This window comes from Lacerta agilis, chromosome 3 (genome assembly GCF_009819535.1).
Source record: "Lacerta agilis isolate rLacAgi1 chromosome 3, rLacAgi1.pri, whole genome shotgun sequence".
Lineage (NCBI taxonomy): Eukaryota > Metazoa > Chordata > Lepidosauria > Squamata > Lacertidae > Lacerta > Lacerta agilis.
In genome coordinates this window covers 62,693,706-62,712,557 of record NC_046314.1, presented here as the reverse complement: position 1 = coordinate 62,712,557, position 18,852 = coordinate 62,693,706, and the positions used below count along the sequence as shown (strand labels likewise).

The 18,852-nt window shown below is 40.8% G+C and overlaps 1 protein-coding gene across 1 annotated transcript in view; it reads right to left on the bottom strand.

Moving 5' to 3' along the window:
* Positions 1–18,852, bottom strand: part of UST (uronyl 2-sulfotransferase) — a 118,496-nt gene that overhangs the window by 32,239 nt on the left and 67,405 nt on the right. Inside the window, exon 5 of the mRNA XM_033143963.1 lies at positions 13,690–13,843. Coding sequence (XP_032999854.1) covers positions 13,690–13,843 — 154 coding nt within the window. The remainder of the gene's footprint in view (positions 1–13,689; positions 13,844–18,852) is intronic.

The following is an 18,852-nucleotide window of genomic DNA, read 5'->3' as shown; positions in this document are numbered from 1 at the left end:
GTCTACACAGATATATGAATAAACTCTTTATTATATTTTACACCATATTTCTGCTCATTAGGGCTCTCAATAATACAGTCACTTAGGTGTTTCTCTCTTCTGCTCATTCTAAAGTGGAGAGAGGAGTGTTGAATCCCATTATCTATAGGGAACCAGGTATAAGATATAATATATAAGATTTCTTTATTGTCATTGTACAAGTACAATTAAATTGGATGCCATCCCATAAAAACAAAACAACAATAAAAGTCATACGAAACACTGAAAGAAAAAGGGAGAGCACTGAGCCGCTGTGTTTGTGCGTGCCGCCATCTTAGAACTGTATATATAGAAAGTATATCCAACCTTCCGTAGGCCTGGACTATTGTCAAAATTAAGTACAAAAAGAATAAACAGATCTGAAGTCTGCTTGCCCAGCTACGTTATTTAGGAGTTATGATGGCTTGAGCAGAGTGGCACATCTGGAAGTTTCTTGACCAAGAGGGCACTATAAGACTATAACAAAATTATCTGTGGAAATAACCCAAATAGCCCAGAGCATGAGTCAAAAACAGTTCTGCTTATAAGGGGAAGGGGTTGCTGGTACTTCTTTTCCAACTGTTCAAAGGGTATCCTGATATTTAGGAATACAGTTGAAGGAAAGGAAGGGCAGCTGGGGTGAAGATTCCTGTTGAATACCTCCATTTAATATTTACAAACATACCTGTTAAAAATGAAATCAACAAACATACTATTAGGTTATCTTCACCATTAACCATATATAAGATGGGGAACACCTGGCTTGCCAGCAGTACATGTAAAAATGATCTATGGGTTTTAGTAGACCACAAGCTTAATACGAGTCAATAGTGTGATGCAGCAGCAAAAAACCCTAATGCTAGTCTTGGCTGCATCAACCGAAGTTAAAGGTCCAGATCAAAGGAAGTAATAGTACTTCTCTATTCTGCCTTGGTCAGACCACACCTAAGTTCTATTGTCCACTTCTGGGCACCAAAATTTAAGGAGGACATTGACAAGCTGGAACATGTGCAGAGGAGGGCAACCAAGATGATCAAGGGTCTGGAAACCAAGTCTTATGAGGGACAGTTGGGGGAGTTGGGGATGTTTAGTCTGGATAAGAGGAGATGGGAGAGGAGATATGATAGCCATCTTCAAATATCTCAAGGGCTATCATATGGAAGATGGAGCAAGCTCGTTTTCTCCTGCTCCAGAAGATAAGACCCAAACCAATAAATCAAGTTATGAGAAAGAGGATTCTGACTAAAAATCAGGGAGAACTTTCTGAATGTAAGAGCTGCTTGATAGTGGAACAGGCTCCCTCGGAAGGTGGTGGACACTCCTTCCTTGGAGGTTTATAAGCAGAGGTTGGATGGCCATCTGTCATGGATTCCTGCATTGCAGGGGGTTGGACTAGATGACCCTTGGGGTCCCTTCCAACGCCACAATCCTCTGATTCTATGGTATATAAAAATGCACTATTAAAACATTTTCCAGAGAAGTACATTATCAGCTTGTTTAAATTTCCATTTTTAAATGTTAGTAGAACTTGATGTTGCTTATGAATGTAGGGGGGTGGCTAAAGGAAACCATATGCTTAGCAGATGTGGTGCAAAACTGCATGCACAGGCTGCCAATGCTATTCGAGCCAAAGGTTTGCAGCCAATACTATTCCACCATGGGGCCCGTTGCAAGGAGATGTGCCAGTGATAATGCATTGTGCCAGATTGTGTGGGTGTTTCAAGAAAGGGTAAGAGTCCACTAGAGACTACAATAAGGCCAACAGCATTATTTCAATGTCCACACAAGACTGCTGCGGTGACAAGCTACAGTTTCCAGCCCATAACCCTATGCACGGCCACAGTTACCGCCAAAGGAAACATGATTTAATCAAAATAAAACAAAAAATCCAGAATCCTCTTACTCCTCTTTATCTTCCAGAAATTGGTAACATGATGAAGAATTCCAAGGAACAAGATTACTGTCACAGGAAGCAATGTGACTCATGAGTCAGGACTGGACGAAAAAATTGTTGCAAGTGTGTTGTGCTAGCTATGAAGTACATCATAAAATTAGATAGTAGCAAAGCCATGATAAATCTGTGATTGTCATGAGAGAGGGAGGCCACTTTTACACATTAGGAGGAAAAAGTGTAGTAAGGAGATGCACCTTTTCCTTTGTTCCCACTCACCATGAGTTAAGCATGGACAGGGGTGAAGCTAGGCTTTTTTTCACCCAGGTCCAAGACCCAGTTTGGCAACTCCCCACATGCATTTGCACACATACACAAACACACACAGACACACATACACTGGGAGCCTCAATGGCATCCCTCTGGAGGCTTCACCTGGGGCAAAAAATCTGGCTAGCCCCCCCCCCCCCATAGCTATGGCTCTGAGCATGGACACTGAAGTGGGAAAGCCATTGTGCACAGAACTTTGTGGAATCAGGGTTCCAGGATCGAGTGAGAGGTATACCTATGCAGGCTTCACTAGTTCAGTGGTCTATGCTAATGTATGTGTGCTGGGGAATCAGATGTAGTCATAGGACAGAGGTGTGGTCATGCAGCCCATTTCTACACCATGCCGTAAGTAAGGTGGGAGGGGGACTGGGGTGTTGACTGAAAGGTGCTATTTCGTCACGCTGATGGACTCATTTCTCCAGTACGGTTGCAGAGCATACCGTTGAAAGAGAATCAAGTGGAGGTTAACATTGGGTAGTTCTTCACTATAGGAAAGAGACTGCAGACACACCTTGGGATCATGTGCTCACAGTGTGCAAACCCTTCCTTCCGCACAGCAAATACCAGCTTTAATCATAGTTAAGTGATACATCATAACTGAAGGCAGGAAACGTCCCTTAACCAGGGTGTTGTTGTTCAGTCGTGTCCGACTCTTCGTGACCCCATGGACCAGAGCACGCCAGGCACGCCTATCCTTCACTGCCTCTCGCAGTTTGGCCAAACTCATGTTAGTAGTTTCGAGAACACTGTCCAACCATCTCATCCTCTGTCGTCCCCTTCTCCTTGTGCCCTCAATCTTTCCCAACATCAGGGTCTTTTCTAGGGAGTCTTCTCTTCTCATGAGGTGGCCAAAGTACTGGAGCCTCAACTTCAGGATCTGTCCTTCTAGTGAGCACTCAGGGCTGATTTCTTTAAGAATGGATAGGTTTGATCTTCTTGCAGTCCATGGGACTTTCAAGAGTCTCCTCCAGCACCATAATTCAAAAGCATCAATTCTTCGGCGATCAGTCTTCTTTATGGTCCAGCTCTCACTTCCGTACATTACTACAGGGAAAACCATAGCTTTAACTATATGGACCTTTGTCGGCAAGGTGATGTCTTTGCTTTTTAAGGTTTGTCATTTTGCTGTCTAGGTTTGTCATTGCTTTTCTCCCAAGAAGCAGGCGTCTTCTAATTTCGTGACTGCTGTCACCATCTGCAGTGATCATGGAACCCAAGAAAGTGAAATCTCTCACTGCCTCCATTTCTTCCCCTTCTATTTGCCAGGAGGTGATGGGACCAGTGGCCATGATCTTAGTTTTTTTGATGTTGAGCTTCAGACCATATTTTGCGCTCTCCTCTTTCATCCTCATTAAAAGGTTCTTTAATTCCTCCTCACTTTCTGCCATCAAGGTTGTATCATCAGCATATCTGAGGTTGTTGATATTTTTTCCGGCAATCTTAATTCCGGTTTGGGATTCATCCAGCCCAGCCTTTCGCATGATGAATTCTGCATATAAGTTAAATAAGCAGGGAGACAATATACAGCCTTGTCGTACTCCTTTCCCAATCTTGAACCAATCAGTTATTCCATACCCAGTTTTAACTGTAGCTTCTTCTCTTACATAGAGATTTCTCAGGAGATGGATGAGGTGATCAGGCACTCCCATTTCTTTAAGAACTTGCCATAGTTTGCTGTGGTCGACACAGTCAAATGCTTTTGCGTAGTCAATGAAGCAGAAGTGAATGTTTTTCTGGAACTCTTTAGCTTTCTCCATAATCCAGCGCATGTTTGCAATTTGGTCTCTGGTTCCTCTGCCCCTTCGAAATCCAGCTTGCACTTCTGGGAGTTCTCGGTCCACATACTGCTTAAGCCTGCCTTGTAGAATTTTAAGCATAACCTTGCTAGCGTGTGAAATGAGCACAATTGTGCGGTATTTGGAGCATTCTTTGGCACTGCCCTTCTTTGGGATTGGGATGTAGACTGATCTTCTCCAATCCTCTGGCCACTGCTGAGTTTTCCAAACTTGCTGGCATATTGAGTGTAGCACCTTAACAGCACCATCTTTTAAAATTTTAAATAGTTCAGCCGGAATATCATCACTTCCACTGGCCTTGTTGTTAGCAAGGCTTTCTAAGGCCCATTTGACTTCACTCTCCAGGATGTCTGGCTCAGGGTCAGCAACCACAATACCTGGGGTGTATGAGACCTCCATATCTTTCTGGTATAATTCCTCTGTGTATTCTTGCCACCTCTTCTTGATGTCTTCTGCTTCTGTTAGGTCCTTTCCACTTTTGTCCTTAATTGTGGTAATCTTTGTACGAAATGTTCCTTTCATATCTCCAATTTTCTTGAACAGATCTCTGGTTTTTCTCATTCTGTTATTTTCCTCTATTTCTTTGCATTGCTCGTTTAGAAAGGCCCCCTTGTCTCTCCTTGCTATTCTTTGGAAATCTGCATTCAATTTCCTGTATCTTTCACTATCTCCCTCGCATTTTGCTTGCCTTCTCTCCCCCACTATTTGTAAGGCCTCATTGGACAGCCACTTTGCTTTCTTGCATTTCTTTTTCATTGGGATGGTTTGCGTTGCTGCCTCCTGTATAATGTTACGAGCCTCCCTCCATAGTTGTTCTGGCACTCTATCCACCAAATCTAAATCCTTAAACCTGTTTTTCACTTCAACTGTGTATTCATAAGGAATTTGATTTAGATTGTAACTTACTGGCCCAGTGGTTTTTCCTACTTTCTTCAGTTTAAGCTGGAATTTTGCTATAAGAAGCTGAGGATCTGAGCCACAGTCAGCTCCAGATCTTGTTTTTGCTGAGTGTGTAGAGCTTCTCCATCTTTGGCTGCAGAGAATATAATCAATCTGATTTCGATGTTGCCCTTCTGTTGATGTCCATGTGTAGAGTCGTCTCTTGTGTTTTTGGAAAAGAGTGTTTGTGATGACAGAACTCTATTAGCCTTTGCCCTGCTTCAATTTGAACTCCAAGGCCAAACTTGCCAGTTGTTCCTTTTATCTCTTGACTCCCTTCTTTAGCATTCCAATCCCCTATAATGAGAAGAACATCCTTCTTTGGTGTCATTTCTATAAGGTGTTGTAAGTCTTCATAGAATTGGTCAATTTCAGTTTCTTCAGCACTGGTAGTTGGTGCATAATCTTGGATTACTGTGATGTTAAAAGGTCTGCCTTGGATTCTACCAGGGTAGAAGAACAGAAATATAAGCTTTCCTCTCCATGCCTGCTTTAACAGCACATAGTGCCATAGGAGAAGCAGCCAGAGAAACGGATGGATGTTTTCTAACTGGAGAAGAACACATTTTTAAAAGGGAAGTATACTAAGTTGCTAAGTTCATATGCTGAACCAAGGAATTATGAGACATATTTCTAACTCACAGCCAGACCTCAGTAATAAGCCTGCAAACTGTAGCTGTTCCCAAAAAACAAATATTGCCCCTTTGACAAATATTTTCACATAATCTCTCTTCTTCATGCAGTTGTAGTGCTGCATCCAAAGATCTTTGGCTACTGTACAGTTTTTGTTGCTGGGATGACTTTATTGAAATCACATTATTTAGTTGCTAATGCACATTTCTCCCAAACCAGCTAGCACCAGTATATGTAAACATTTCAAGCAACCACCAGATACTGTGTCTGTGATGTCACCAGTTACAAGTGCCACAACTCACCCAGAATTATTGAGTGCACGTCCCTTCAGTTTCCAGAAGGCACAATTGATTGCAAAATCTTCATGCAACCTAGTGCATTCTGACTTTATTATGTCTTCCTTGGCTTAGCCTTTTAATCCATAGGCTTGAGAGACAATTTACTGCTATGAACTACGTCCTGTTTTTAATGGATTTTTAATACTATATAAACATTTATCTAGAAGGCAAGGAGCCCTCCCTTGAAGGACTTCACGGTCTGCATTCAGATTGGTTTTCGTTGTGCTGTACTTATTTGCTTTAAAAAAAGTGCAAACTGCATTTTAAAATGCATAAAATTGCATCAATTCAGTTCTAGATGTGTTTTTTGTGTGCTGTAAGCTATTGATGCAAAGCATTTTATTCCACCTGGATATCCATATATTTTCCTTATTAGATCAGTTTATAATAGTTCGCCTTAACTTTAGGCCTTTAAGAAATTTAAATTCAGAATTTTAGAAGGTCTCTGGCATTTATCATAGACTCAAGGACTGTATTTTTGCATTTTTAATGCATTTGCTGTAGCAAGCAGTTTTTTGTGTACCTTCAGGCTGTTGTTCAAAGACTATGATCAATAATTTGCAAATTAGTCTCTTCTTCAAACACATCAGAAGAAGCAATGTTCTGCCTTTGATTTTCTCTGATCAATGTTTTCAACAGATCTCTAAAGTGGTGCTCTATCATGAGTTCTTATTGACAACCTGTCAATACCTAGTTGAAAGTCATGCTGAAGCTGCCAATTTTCATGCTTCCAATGGGAAATTGAGAGATCAGCATGCTCTCCCTATAATGGCCAAATAAAATGGTATGAAGACTAATTTACAGTAAATCTCTTACTCTGTTGCCTTGAAGCTAGGTTTGAAATAAAAGATTCTATCCAGGACTCACACAAAGGTGCTCATGCCTGGGGAATTCTCCACCCTTCCTCCAAAGCTAGGCACATTTTCTGGAGGTAATACAGCTAACCCACAATAAAAGTGCAGTGGAAAGTGGCCCTAGAACAGCGTGTTTCACTAACTTGTCCATTAACCAACTACTTCACCAGCTTCCATGATAGCATCTCACCTGGAAAATTTTAATGGGTGAAGCTAAAAAGTCATTGTCCTTATTTTACAATAAGCAACAGCAAGTTGTGTTACATGCAATCTGTATTTAGCTGACTTAGCTCATATTACCTTGAATCTGTTCAAATGAAGAGCAATGATTCACTGGAGAAGTGCATGGCATTTACACATAACCACAGCAGCCCATGCCATGGTACAATGCAGGCTGCCAAGTCACACTGGGAGAGAACCTGGTTTACTTTTCTGTTTCTATTTGTACTTGTAATTTATATTTTCAAGACACTTGACTGTAGGTAACTTTTTTTGTTAAATAAAAGGGAGGAAAGTCTTTTTCCATCTCTCTATTATTTTGGAATAGCAACAAGTTGTTTTATTAGTTTATCCTGCCAAAAGCTTCCATGGCATTTACATTTTACTATGAATAGTTACAATAAGTTTCCTTTATTTTAATATTTCTAGCAATATCAGAGTTCTCTGGGATTGTCCATAAGCAAGTAGAGAGGGATGATCTGGTAGACACCAAATTCCACGGACTTGCAAAAGTTTGGCACAAAGTCCCTCACCGCATGTTCCCGAGTAAAGTTTGTAGTTTTTGGAAAAGAGACAGGTCTTCTTGTAGATCAGCACCTGGATAAAGAACGAGTAGTAGAGAGAAGGAATGACCAGTTATCACAATGAAGAGTTGTAAGAAGTGGGGTCCTGCAAGGATCAGTAGTGGTCATAAATGATCTGGAGTCAGGGATGGATCAGTGAGGCAGCCAAGTCTGCTGAAATCCAAATAACATATACTTCACATATACACTGTGGGGGTCTGAGTTGGCAGTGACTGACCAGGAAACAGATCTTGGTATCATGATAGATAAAGTTATTAACTATGACGGTTATGTACTACCTCCACTGTCAGAGCCAGTATGTTTGTGAAGACCAGCAACTTGGGAATTCCAGATGGATGGCTTCGCATAGGCATCTGGTTCGCTACTGTGAGAACAGGTTGCTGAATTAAAAGGTCTGAGACATTAGAGCTCTTCTTCTGTTTTTATGGATAGCAGATTGATGGTGTTGACCCGGTGTATAATAACTGTGAGATGGATGAATCCCATGGAGAACATGAGGAAAGGGGTAGAAATTTATGGTGCAAGCACATAAATTTCAGCTCATGCATCTTGAAAAGGATACTAGAAAGCTGGAAAACATGCAGAAAACGGCAACAAAAATGACCAAGGGGCAAACTGCTGGTACTGACTTATAAAGCAGCCTGTTTTAATATCAATAGCTGGGAGATAGAAAGGCAGACAGCACTTTAACTTTTCCCAAAGTCAATTCAAGTAGCAAAGTTGTGCACACACCATGCAGCAGCTGCTTATACTGTATCTGGCTTTGGATAAAAGACTTGCTGGCTTTAAGTAAAGTCTTGATAAACACAGACATTCACCAAAACACTTAAAACAGCTTATCCAACATTTTGTACAAATTGCTGTTTTCTTTGGAGCAGACTCAAGGCATGAAGCTATATTTACACTAAGATTCCAAATGGTCAGTGGAATTTTCCACAAACATTTTTGATATTTCAAAGGCCCAAACCTTGGTACTTTAAGGCAGTAGCACATCACATTTGGTAACATGGTCACTGGTGAGAAGTTTAATCATTTGTTTCTTACAGAGCACACGGGGCAAGCATAAGGAGACAATGAACAATTGGATAGGTCAAAAAGCTAAACACAGCTCTGAAGTTTAAGTTATACCTCAAGGGTGAAGTTAACAGCCACCAAGAATTTCACTTATTAAATTTACATCTTCACATAGGTGCCAAGAGGTCCATTTGGCTCTAACAAACCAAACAATATCCACAACCCAATAAATAAATCAAGAATAAACCTTTCCTCCCAGCAGCCATGCTTACAGCTGTCATTTTCAGAAACTAAAAAGACCTGATCTAAACTACTTCCTGTGAATGTTTGAAATAGTTCCATTATCTACTACCAGTTTCCTATGAAATCTTCATGCTATTATATTGGTGGGCACTTACTCCAACCTGAGCAGGGAGAAGTTCTGAAACTTTGTGTTTTGCCTTCATTTTAAAACTAGTGGCTACAAAGTTTCTTTTCCTTGCTCTCTGTTTTAAAGTAAGGTATGATTTTATAATTCAGTTGCATTTTGTTTGGTTGTAAATTTTCTATTATTTAAACCCTGTAAGCTGCCCAGAGACCTGTCATTGTAGGGTGGCTATAAACATTTGTGTGGAAGACATTCCACAGCAAAGGGTGTTGTTACCACTAGAAAGTCCAGTTCTATGTTACTATGCTTCTCACTACTGAAGAATCAAGTGTTTGGAGCAAGGCTCCCCTAATGTTCTTAAGAATAGCAGGGTATGCTAGTTTCAGTGACATTGTTCACATATAAAACACAGAGAACACAACCAAAAGACCACATGGGTTTACCATCAAATATATGGGATGGTCTTCAACAAACATAAAGCTGTATGAAGCTGACATGCCAAGTTAGACACTTAGATCATCTAATCAAGTGGATCCCAGATATTTGGAGCAGAATATGAACAGAAACTAGCACAGCCTCTAGCGTTAATACAGCATGACCTATTCACTTCCCCTGTCAAAAAGGGCAGGTTGCCATGTTCCGCACCAGCTGCAACCCTGAACAATCTTCAAGGGTAGTGTCACAAAACATGTAGCATAGTGGCAGCCTTCGTTTTCCTCATAGTTGGTTGAAACAACCAATTTACAACTGGATCAGCTTTAATATATCATTTGCACTGCAAAGAACATTTGGTTGGAAATCACGACCATTGGGGGGGGGGGGGGGAGAGACCCACACATCTTTACCATTGAGAACAACTGACTTGTTGTAACACATTTTATTGGCAGCCAGCCTGTACTTTCCTCAAATACAAATAACAGTGTTCTTTGAGGAGGACAACTGTCAGGGAAAGACTGCCAAAAAGGACGATAATCCAAGAAAACGATTAGGTCTTTCTATACAAAACAGAAGAAACAGTAAGTGTTTATAATGAGCAAGCTTTCAATTCACCCAATAATATTTTAGGCCACAGGGCTATCTTAAAGATATTTAAATCCACTCTGTTGTAACTGAACATAGTTTTGAAGCTACGCACAATAGGTAAACTCAAAGACTTTAAAACTAGCCTGGAAGGCCTAAATGCTACCTATTTTTTTCATTTTCAAGAGAACACTTGAGAGACAGCCAGCACCTGACTCCTACGTCACATGAAAGCACAGCGCATGTAACACTTAGCAAAAGTCTTGAGGTACAAAGTGTACTAGAAACATTTCACATTTTCTACACTGATGTTCCCAAAGACTTTGGCATAAATATGCTTTTCCATACTCTTCTGTCTCCTGCACATATCAAAGAACATAAACACACGCAAACCTCACACATAATGGAAAGCTATTAATATGCTCTCAGAAAAAGATCGCATTAAAATTCACTGTCCCAACAGACTCTTTAAAATATATACTGTGGCATTCAGAAATATTTACAATGAGTTTGTAATTATTAAGTAGATGGAACACAAGTTTAAAGGAATTGGTGTAACAGGCCTAACAGAATATCCAGTCAACTAATCTACATTTATTTACTGGCAAACAAGTGTTATACCAAATATAAACTATGATTGTTCATAAGATTCCTAGTTTATAATTGACAGAGGCGGAGGAGAGATGGAGAAACAACTGCTATCTTACAAAGCAGAAATGGCAACAATGCTGTAAGAAAATAGATGTTCTATCAGGCAAAAGACCCATCTAGACCAGCATCCTGTTCTCACATTGGCCATCTAGATGCCTGTGGGAAACTCACAAGAAGCATTAGAACACAACAGCACTTTGCCCTCCAGTGGTTTCCAGCAACTGGGAAGCATTCAGAAGCATTACTGACTAACTGTGGAGGCAGAGCACAGTTATCATGGCCACAGCTATCCTAGCTCTCTCCTCCATAAATATGTCGATGCTATTTTAAAATTATGTGAGTTGGTGGCCACTAATGCCTCCTGTGGGAATGAGTTCCATAGTTTAACTATGTGCTGTGTACTTTATCTGTCCTGAATCTTCCAATGTTCACCTTTATGCTGAATGTCCAAGAGTTCTAGTGGACAATGAGACATTCAGTTCACTGAAGCCTGCTAACTTCATTAAGCTATAGTTTGTAATCATAAGCAAGCATAAACATAATGGGACTCACTTCTGAGTAAATCTGTTTAGAACTGCATTGTAAATTTGGAGTAAAAGGTAAAGGGACCCCTGACCATTAGGTCCAGTCGCAGATGACTCTGGGGTTGCGGCGCTCATCTCGCTTTAGTGGCCGAGGGAGCTGGCGTATACAGCATGACTAAGCCACTTCTGGCAAATCAGAGCAGTGCACGGAAGTGCCGTTTACCTTCCCGCCTGAGTGGTACCTATTTATCTACTTGCACTTTGACATGCTTTCGAATTGCTAGGTTGGCAGGAGCTGGGACCGAGCAATGGGAGCTCACCCCGTCGAGGGGATTCGAACCGCCAACCTTCTGATCGGCAAGCCCTAGGCTCTGTGGTTTACACCACAGCGGCACCCAAGCCCCAAATTTGTGGTATGTGGCCACAAATTAAGATTCTTCTGTCAAAACATCCTAGCATCCATACATCTATCTATCCATCTATCTATCTACAAAACACATGCACATATCTATACTGTATTGAATAACAAAAGGAATACCAGTAAACTACAGAACTGCAGGCAAATGACTATTAATTTTCAGTTTTACAAACTCAGATATATTTTTATTTAAATTAGATATTGATTTACTTCCCTTTCTATGTTCAAGACAGCTTATATCACAAACACCACAAGATAAAAACAAAACAAAAGCAACTAGAAAAGGCCAAAGCACTAAAAACATTCAGCCACCAAAAAAAATCCATAGCCTCATCAAATCAGCATCCAAAAGTCATTTAAACCAGCAAGTCTTACAGTCTCGATGGAAGCCTGGCGTAATTGCAACGAACGGTCTGCTTCCAGGTTACTTGTGCAACCATCTTATCCTTTATATAACTAGTAGTTCACTGTGGTCTGCAAGAGATTTTCTTCTTAGGTTCAAAACTGATCACAAACTCACTCCACAGTAATACAGAGCAGAGCTTGTAGTGTGGCTGCCCCTGCTCTACAAAACAGTGTTTCTGCCATACGACATAGACACCCACTACCTGCACTTTCCAGAAAAAAAAATTGAAGACATTTTGTTCTGGCAAGCTTTCCTGGCTGGAAGCACAGGTCTCTGCCACAGTTGCCTCCTTTTATTGTTTTTCGGTTCATTTGCTATTATTTTCTATGCTGTTTCTAACCTGCTTTTTATTATATTGCATGCATCACATTGAAACTTATATGTGAAAGGCTACTGATTAATCATTATTTTCTCCATTGCAACTGAACTGGAATGTTTTACACCTAAGCATTTCATTTTTAAAAAACCTCATTATAACATTTTATGCCTGTTATTAGATTTCTATCTAAATATTTAGAAATTTTGCAACGTGCCAGCATTGAGGTAATTTTCTTTTCCAATAAATTATGTGTGTTTCCTAGGCCAAAGAAAGCATATAGTGCAAGGGGCAGAGTAGCCTAAACATCAACGCATCATTAGGGGTTCCTAGAAATGGTCCCCCACTGTAACCACATAATCCTGTGAAGTACGTTGGGAAGAGAGACAGTGGCCAGCCCAAGGTGACTGGCTGAGTGGGGATTGGAACATGCGTATCCTTGCTTCAATTCCCATATTCTATGAATGGTTTGATGCTCCAGTTACTATATGTCCTTAGCTGATTTATGGTATAGTAATGCAGCCCGAGCACTACTATGTGTTATTTTATAAACCACTTGATACTCCATATTCAAAATCTACAAAAACAGAGATTGGGATGGGTCAGAGAAATAAAGCATGTTAAACCACAACTATCCAAATGCTTCTGAACAACTTTGCCTCACTTTAAATGCTAAGGTTAACTAATTCATTTCTGACTTAACACATCTGCAGTGGTACCTCTGGTTACGAACGCTTCAGCTAACGAGCTCTGCTAACCTGGAAGTAGCTGCTCCTGGTTGCAAACTTTGCTCCAGGATGTGAATGGAAATCTTGCGCCAGAGGCACGCAAGCAGCGGGAGACCCCATTAACGAAAGCGCGCCTCAGGTTAAGAAAGGACCTCCGGAACAAATTAAGTTCGTAACCAGAGGTACCACTGTATTTGTATTTATTTTGAATGCTTATATCCAGCTTTATAGCCTGAGTGGCTCCCAAAGATTATAAAAATGAAAATCACACCTAAATCTAGTACAGGAACATAAATTATATGGTGTTCACAGAGAAACAGGACTATTCAGGCAGCATTTTGACCCCTGCTCTTCCAGGCAACTCCTATCAAAGTCTGCTGGCACAAGGGATCTCGTTCAGCAGTTTGGCCTTGCTGGTAGATGCCAGGCAATAGCTTTCACCAAGGGCCTCTGAGAAGGTTGTGGGGCAGAGCCACTTAGCAACAAAATGTGATCAAAACATAAACATAAAATGTAACATCCAGCTCCAGGTAAGAGAATGTGGAAGTACAATATATCTGCAGAGAGTCTGAAATCTGGCAGAAGCAAAGCTATGAAGTTCAATAGATTGACTTTATGAAAGACTTAAGAACTCAAAACTTACTAAGTATCTCTCTTCTTGTCTCATGCTTGGGGTGCGGATCATGTGGTTCTGCTCCCCTCTCCAATCTCCAAAGCGGCGGAAAAAGTAGTTGGATAAAAAACGGTTGATGGGATCTCTAATAATATTGATGTATACTGGCTGGTCTCCTCCAAACCTGGACAACAGAAACAAAGAAAAATCAAATCACAGACAGCCATGTCAAAAAATGTAAAACTTCAGTGTCTGCAGAGGTTGTTTCTTGCATTTTTTTTTTAAAAAAATGAAAATTACAACTACAATATTATTTCTGAAGCCACAAGTATAAGGCTTTTCTGTCCCTTAAAGCAGGGGTTAAATACTACACATTAGAAAAAGCACACTGTAATCAACAAAAATTATTTTATAGAAGTTTACTAGGGAATCTCGTCTTACTGGTGATAAATCACATGGTTGTCAGTTTGACTTTAATCAAGTTTCTTTGTTAACTCATATTATATAGCAGTATTCAAATGCACTATTTATTTTATTTTTTAAAACTGTACATCAAAGAAAGTGTTTACTGCATTTACAGGTGAAACTTGAAAAATTAGAATATCGTGGAAAGGTTCATTTCTTTCAGTAATTCAACTTAAAAGGTGAAACTAATATGTGAGATAGACTCATGACATGCAAAGCGAGATATGTCAAGCCTTTATTTGTTATAATTGTGATGATTATGGCGTACAGCTGATGAGAACCCCAAATTAACAATTTCAACTTTGGGGTTTTCATCAGCTGTACGCCATAATCATCACAATTATAACAAACAAAGGCTTGACATATCTTGCTTTGAATGTCATGAGTCTATCTCACATATTAGTTTCACCTTTTAAGTTGAATTACTGAAAGAAAGGAACCTTTCCACGATATTCTAATTCCTCCTAAAAAACAGCAGCTCATATGCATCAAGATAAAATATAAGGAAACTTAGCTAAGAATGATAGCAATACAGTATTGAAATCCCAGACCTGAGAAATCCTGCAAAATATGACAATAAATAAAATCTCTAACTGCTGAGAATCTTAAATTCAGTATCACACTTAAGCCAGGACAGCGGCAGTCTGAAAATATAACACCAATTCTGGCACAACTGCGCTGGCTACCAATTGGTTCCCAAGCTCAATGCAAAGTACTGGTTTTGACCTAATTATCATCTGTACTAAAAGGATAAGGCTGCAATCTAGGGCTATCATATTACAAGACCAACCTTGGTTTCTCCATTCCCAGTTATGGAGTATAAACACTTCCCTGTGAGCATACAAGACTCTTCCACCCCACACCCAGCACTGGGAACCCCACAGGTGCATGGGACACCATTCAATCTAATTTTCACATCTGTTTTCTGTCCACCAGGAGCACTCCATACTGTTATTCCATCACAACAAGGTTGCGAAGAAGGTTAACTGGAGAGCACGACTTCCCCAATATAGGAAGCATCATATATATTACACCTATGGCTATCGTGAGTTTAAACCAGCCAACCAGGTTTGGACAGTCTCGTTCCATAGCTAGAGATGGGAAGAAGGAACATGGATTTGCTCTACAATTGCTCTTTTTGCTTTCCTAGGCCTGCTGCTGCTATGCCCGGTTCTTCTCTTCTCGCTCTTTTTCAGCCAAGCTCACCACTTCCAAGATGAGTCACATCCTTGCTTCTCCACTAAAGCAGTCTGTGTAGCAAAGAGGTGCAGACCTTGTGTCCACATATTCAGCACCTTGGCAGGGCTTTACAAGTAATGGTGCCTGCTCTGGGTCTGCACAGGGGCGGAGGAAGGTGGGGGTTATAGGAGCGCCCTGCCCCCATTGGCATGATCCGGGGGGGGTCATCACGGCTGCCCCCCACCCGCGCTGGGCGCCCTGCCCCCGCAGGCTGTGTACGTGCCATGCCCTCAGTATACGTGCCATGCCCTCAATATACTGCCCCGCCCCTTTGGGCAGGGCGCCATGCCCCTGGGGCACGTGCCAGCCCCACCACCGCCTGCTCCCTGCCCCCAGTGCCAGAGAATGAAGCTCCGCCACTGGGTCTGCAAACCACTATTTTAAGTTTTCCACCATGTTCCAGAGCAAATCCCTGCTGGTGATATTGTGGGAAGCTTATGATGGCAGCTTTGTAGTTACTTGCTGCTGCTGCTACTAGGCATGCTTACTAATTGATGAAAGAAAGGGCTAGATTCCCATGGGAATCCTCAAACCTAGAGCCAAGAAGAACGATCCCTATCTGTGGAAGAGTTCCATACAAACCTGCAGTACCCTGTGGTCTTCAACGAAGCTTATTGCAAATTTATGTGCTGCATTTGCAGCTAACTTGGAACCATGTAGTAACACTCCCTTAAATGCAATGGTATCAATATGTGTGGGGTTTTTGTTTTTTTTAAAGAGTACTGATCACCGGTTAATCTGCTTTTCTTCAAACAGGGAAACTCTCTATTTTAAGAAGGCTGGAGCATTAGTTAAACATTGCACAGGTGTGACAAGTTATCCTTGGAAAGAAAGTCTTCAGTGCAACCCAAGAGTTCTTATTTATTTGAATGGAAGCACTGTTAAAATTTAGCCACAATATCCAAATTACAGTACCAATTAAATGAGTGAAGAGTAACACAGTGCTGGTTTGCTTGTATTTTCCACGAAGGATGACTCCTTTACCAACTAAGTAAAGTGTTTTTTTTTTCTTGTGGTGAAATTAAAAAAAACTTGTGGGAACTAACTAAGCCAATGTATGTATATTTTGTATGCAAGACCAAGAACTGAAGTTAAGCAAAAAACCAAGAACTGAAGTTAAGCAAAAACAACTTAAGTGGTTTTTGCAGCGAAATGTGTCCTTAAGATAAAACAATTTGCACTCTAATTTGTCTATTGGGTTATGCTTTAAATGATTTTAATGTAAACTATATGTTTACCTGTACAAAACCACCCCAAAATGAAAAAAAACACCCATATGTGGCCAAATGCACTAGTTTTGCTCCCCTCTCCTCCTTTTGTATACTACAGGGGTGGCCAACTCTCAAGAGACTGTGATCTACTCAGAGTTTAAAAAGTGGCAGTGATCTACCCCCTTTTAGGAAGGAGGAAGGCCCATTTTTGGGAGTTTTTTTCAGGAGGAGGTAAAATGTTGAGGAGAGCCACAGTTGTTCAGCTTCTTTGGGGGAAGCCAGTGATCTACCACAGATGTCCAGTGATCTACCTGTTGGACATGCCTGGTATACTACAAGAGGAGGTTCAAAGCATCCACTTTCATATGCAGGCTACAGTTTCCTATGACATATGGACTGTAGGTGCTATGGTATTTTAAAATTGTCCTTAGTGATAACAAGTCAGCATCAAACGGCTTCTTCAGATCTTGGTTGCTCTTACTAACTGTAGTTTAAGCAAACTATCATTCTTGAGTTTGATCATCTCAGGATACTACAGTTAGTTTAAAATGGAAAAATGCTTCCAATCTCATCCTGTTGCAAGCAAAACTCTGTTCACATAGCAGAAAACGATGGTTTCCCCCTGTGCCTGAACCCAGCCCACTAAGTGATACTTAGTGATTTTTTAAAAGGATGAGCAGAGCAGTTTTTTTGGCTTTGCTTTACCAATAATTAAAAATGTTAACATGATTACTAGAAAATGCCCTGTAGACTGAATTAAATTGAACCATGAGAGGTAACTGAACTAATTGATGTGAAAGTGCTCTTCTTCCTGCCTTGTTGAAGTCAATTGCTGCAATAAACTGAGCTGATTAACTTAGCAGAAAAATCTAACGAAGGTAATCCTCAGATGTCTACAATTTTACAACACTAGCAATATACAACATGTGCTTTATAGTGCCAAACCTCTATTTTTTGGCAAAGTACCACATCTTCCCAACCCAACAGAACCAAAGGGTAGAAGAATTTGCCTGTAGTGTTATGCCAAGGACACACCCCTGAGGATTCTATTTCTACATTCCAGAAGATTAAGTAATTTTTCTGAGCAGAACAACACAGCATATTTATCTTAAGACTGACATTTGACATGAGCTAAAGTAGGGTAGCTTGGTTAATACAATTTTATTTTATTTCTTGTTAATGGTATTGATAACACCCCAATGATTGCACTTACTGGTTAAGACTAAGCTATCATGAAGTAACATAGTAAATGTCCACTTTGCTTACATCAAACTAAGAGCCTTGGTACTGACTACTGCAGTATCCATATTTCCTGAGTAGAGCCTTCCCCTCAGTGAGAGGCAGAGTTCCATGGTAGAGCTTATGCTTTGAACGCAGAAGGGGCCTGACAGCATCTCCAATGAAACTGATATCAGGAATAGGGCACAGATACACCTCTGCTGAAAACCTTGGAAAGCTGCTGCCAGTGAGGATGGACAGTGCTGGGCTGGATGGACAAACAGACCAATTCAGCACGAAGCATTCATCATTCTTCATGTTTGAGGCCCTTCCTGAAGGTTAGCTTGAGGACCGCTTCACTCCAGATGTGGCTACCCATGCAGGTCTCCAGTAGAGGGCATTGTTTTGGTGCCCCTACTATCAAAAGTGAGGATGGTGGCTACAAAGGTGAGAGGGCTTCTCAGTGGTGAAGTTCCATTTGTGGAATGCTCTAAGCTGAGAGGCTGACCTAGCACCAAATTTTAAAATATAAATTCATTTCTCTTGAAGTTTTTACATTGCTTCGAGATCCTCTGCTGTTAGTTCTCGTGTTAATTTAACAATGCTGCTGCATTTCTCCATTTTTAGTTACCTGATCGTCTTTGAATGGCCTGACCCAACGTTGTGTTCCTGAAAAGCTCAAAGTCCAACTTCTTTTCAATTCCTTCATATGCCCAGATTCCCCATTTCCACCTAAACATTTCTCCCTTCTCTCCAGATCCTTATGTGTTATTGTTAATTCTTATTGTTAACACTTTTATCTCGTTTTGGTCCTGTCAGGGCTTAGCCAGTGTGGTGTAGTGGTTAAGAGCAGTAGTATCGTAATCTGGTGAACCGGGTTTGTGTTTCCGTTCCTCCACATGCAGCTGCTGGGTGACCTTGGGCTAGTCACACTTCTTTGAAATCTCTCAGCCTCACTCACCTCATAGAGTGTTTGTTGTGGGGGAGGAAGGGAAAGGAGAATGTCAGCTGCTTTGAGACTCCTAAGTGTAGTGATAAAGTGGGATATCAAATCCAAACT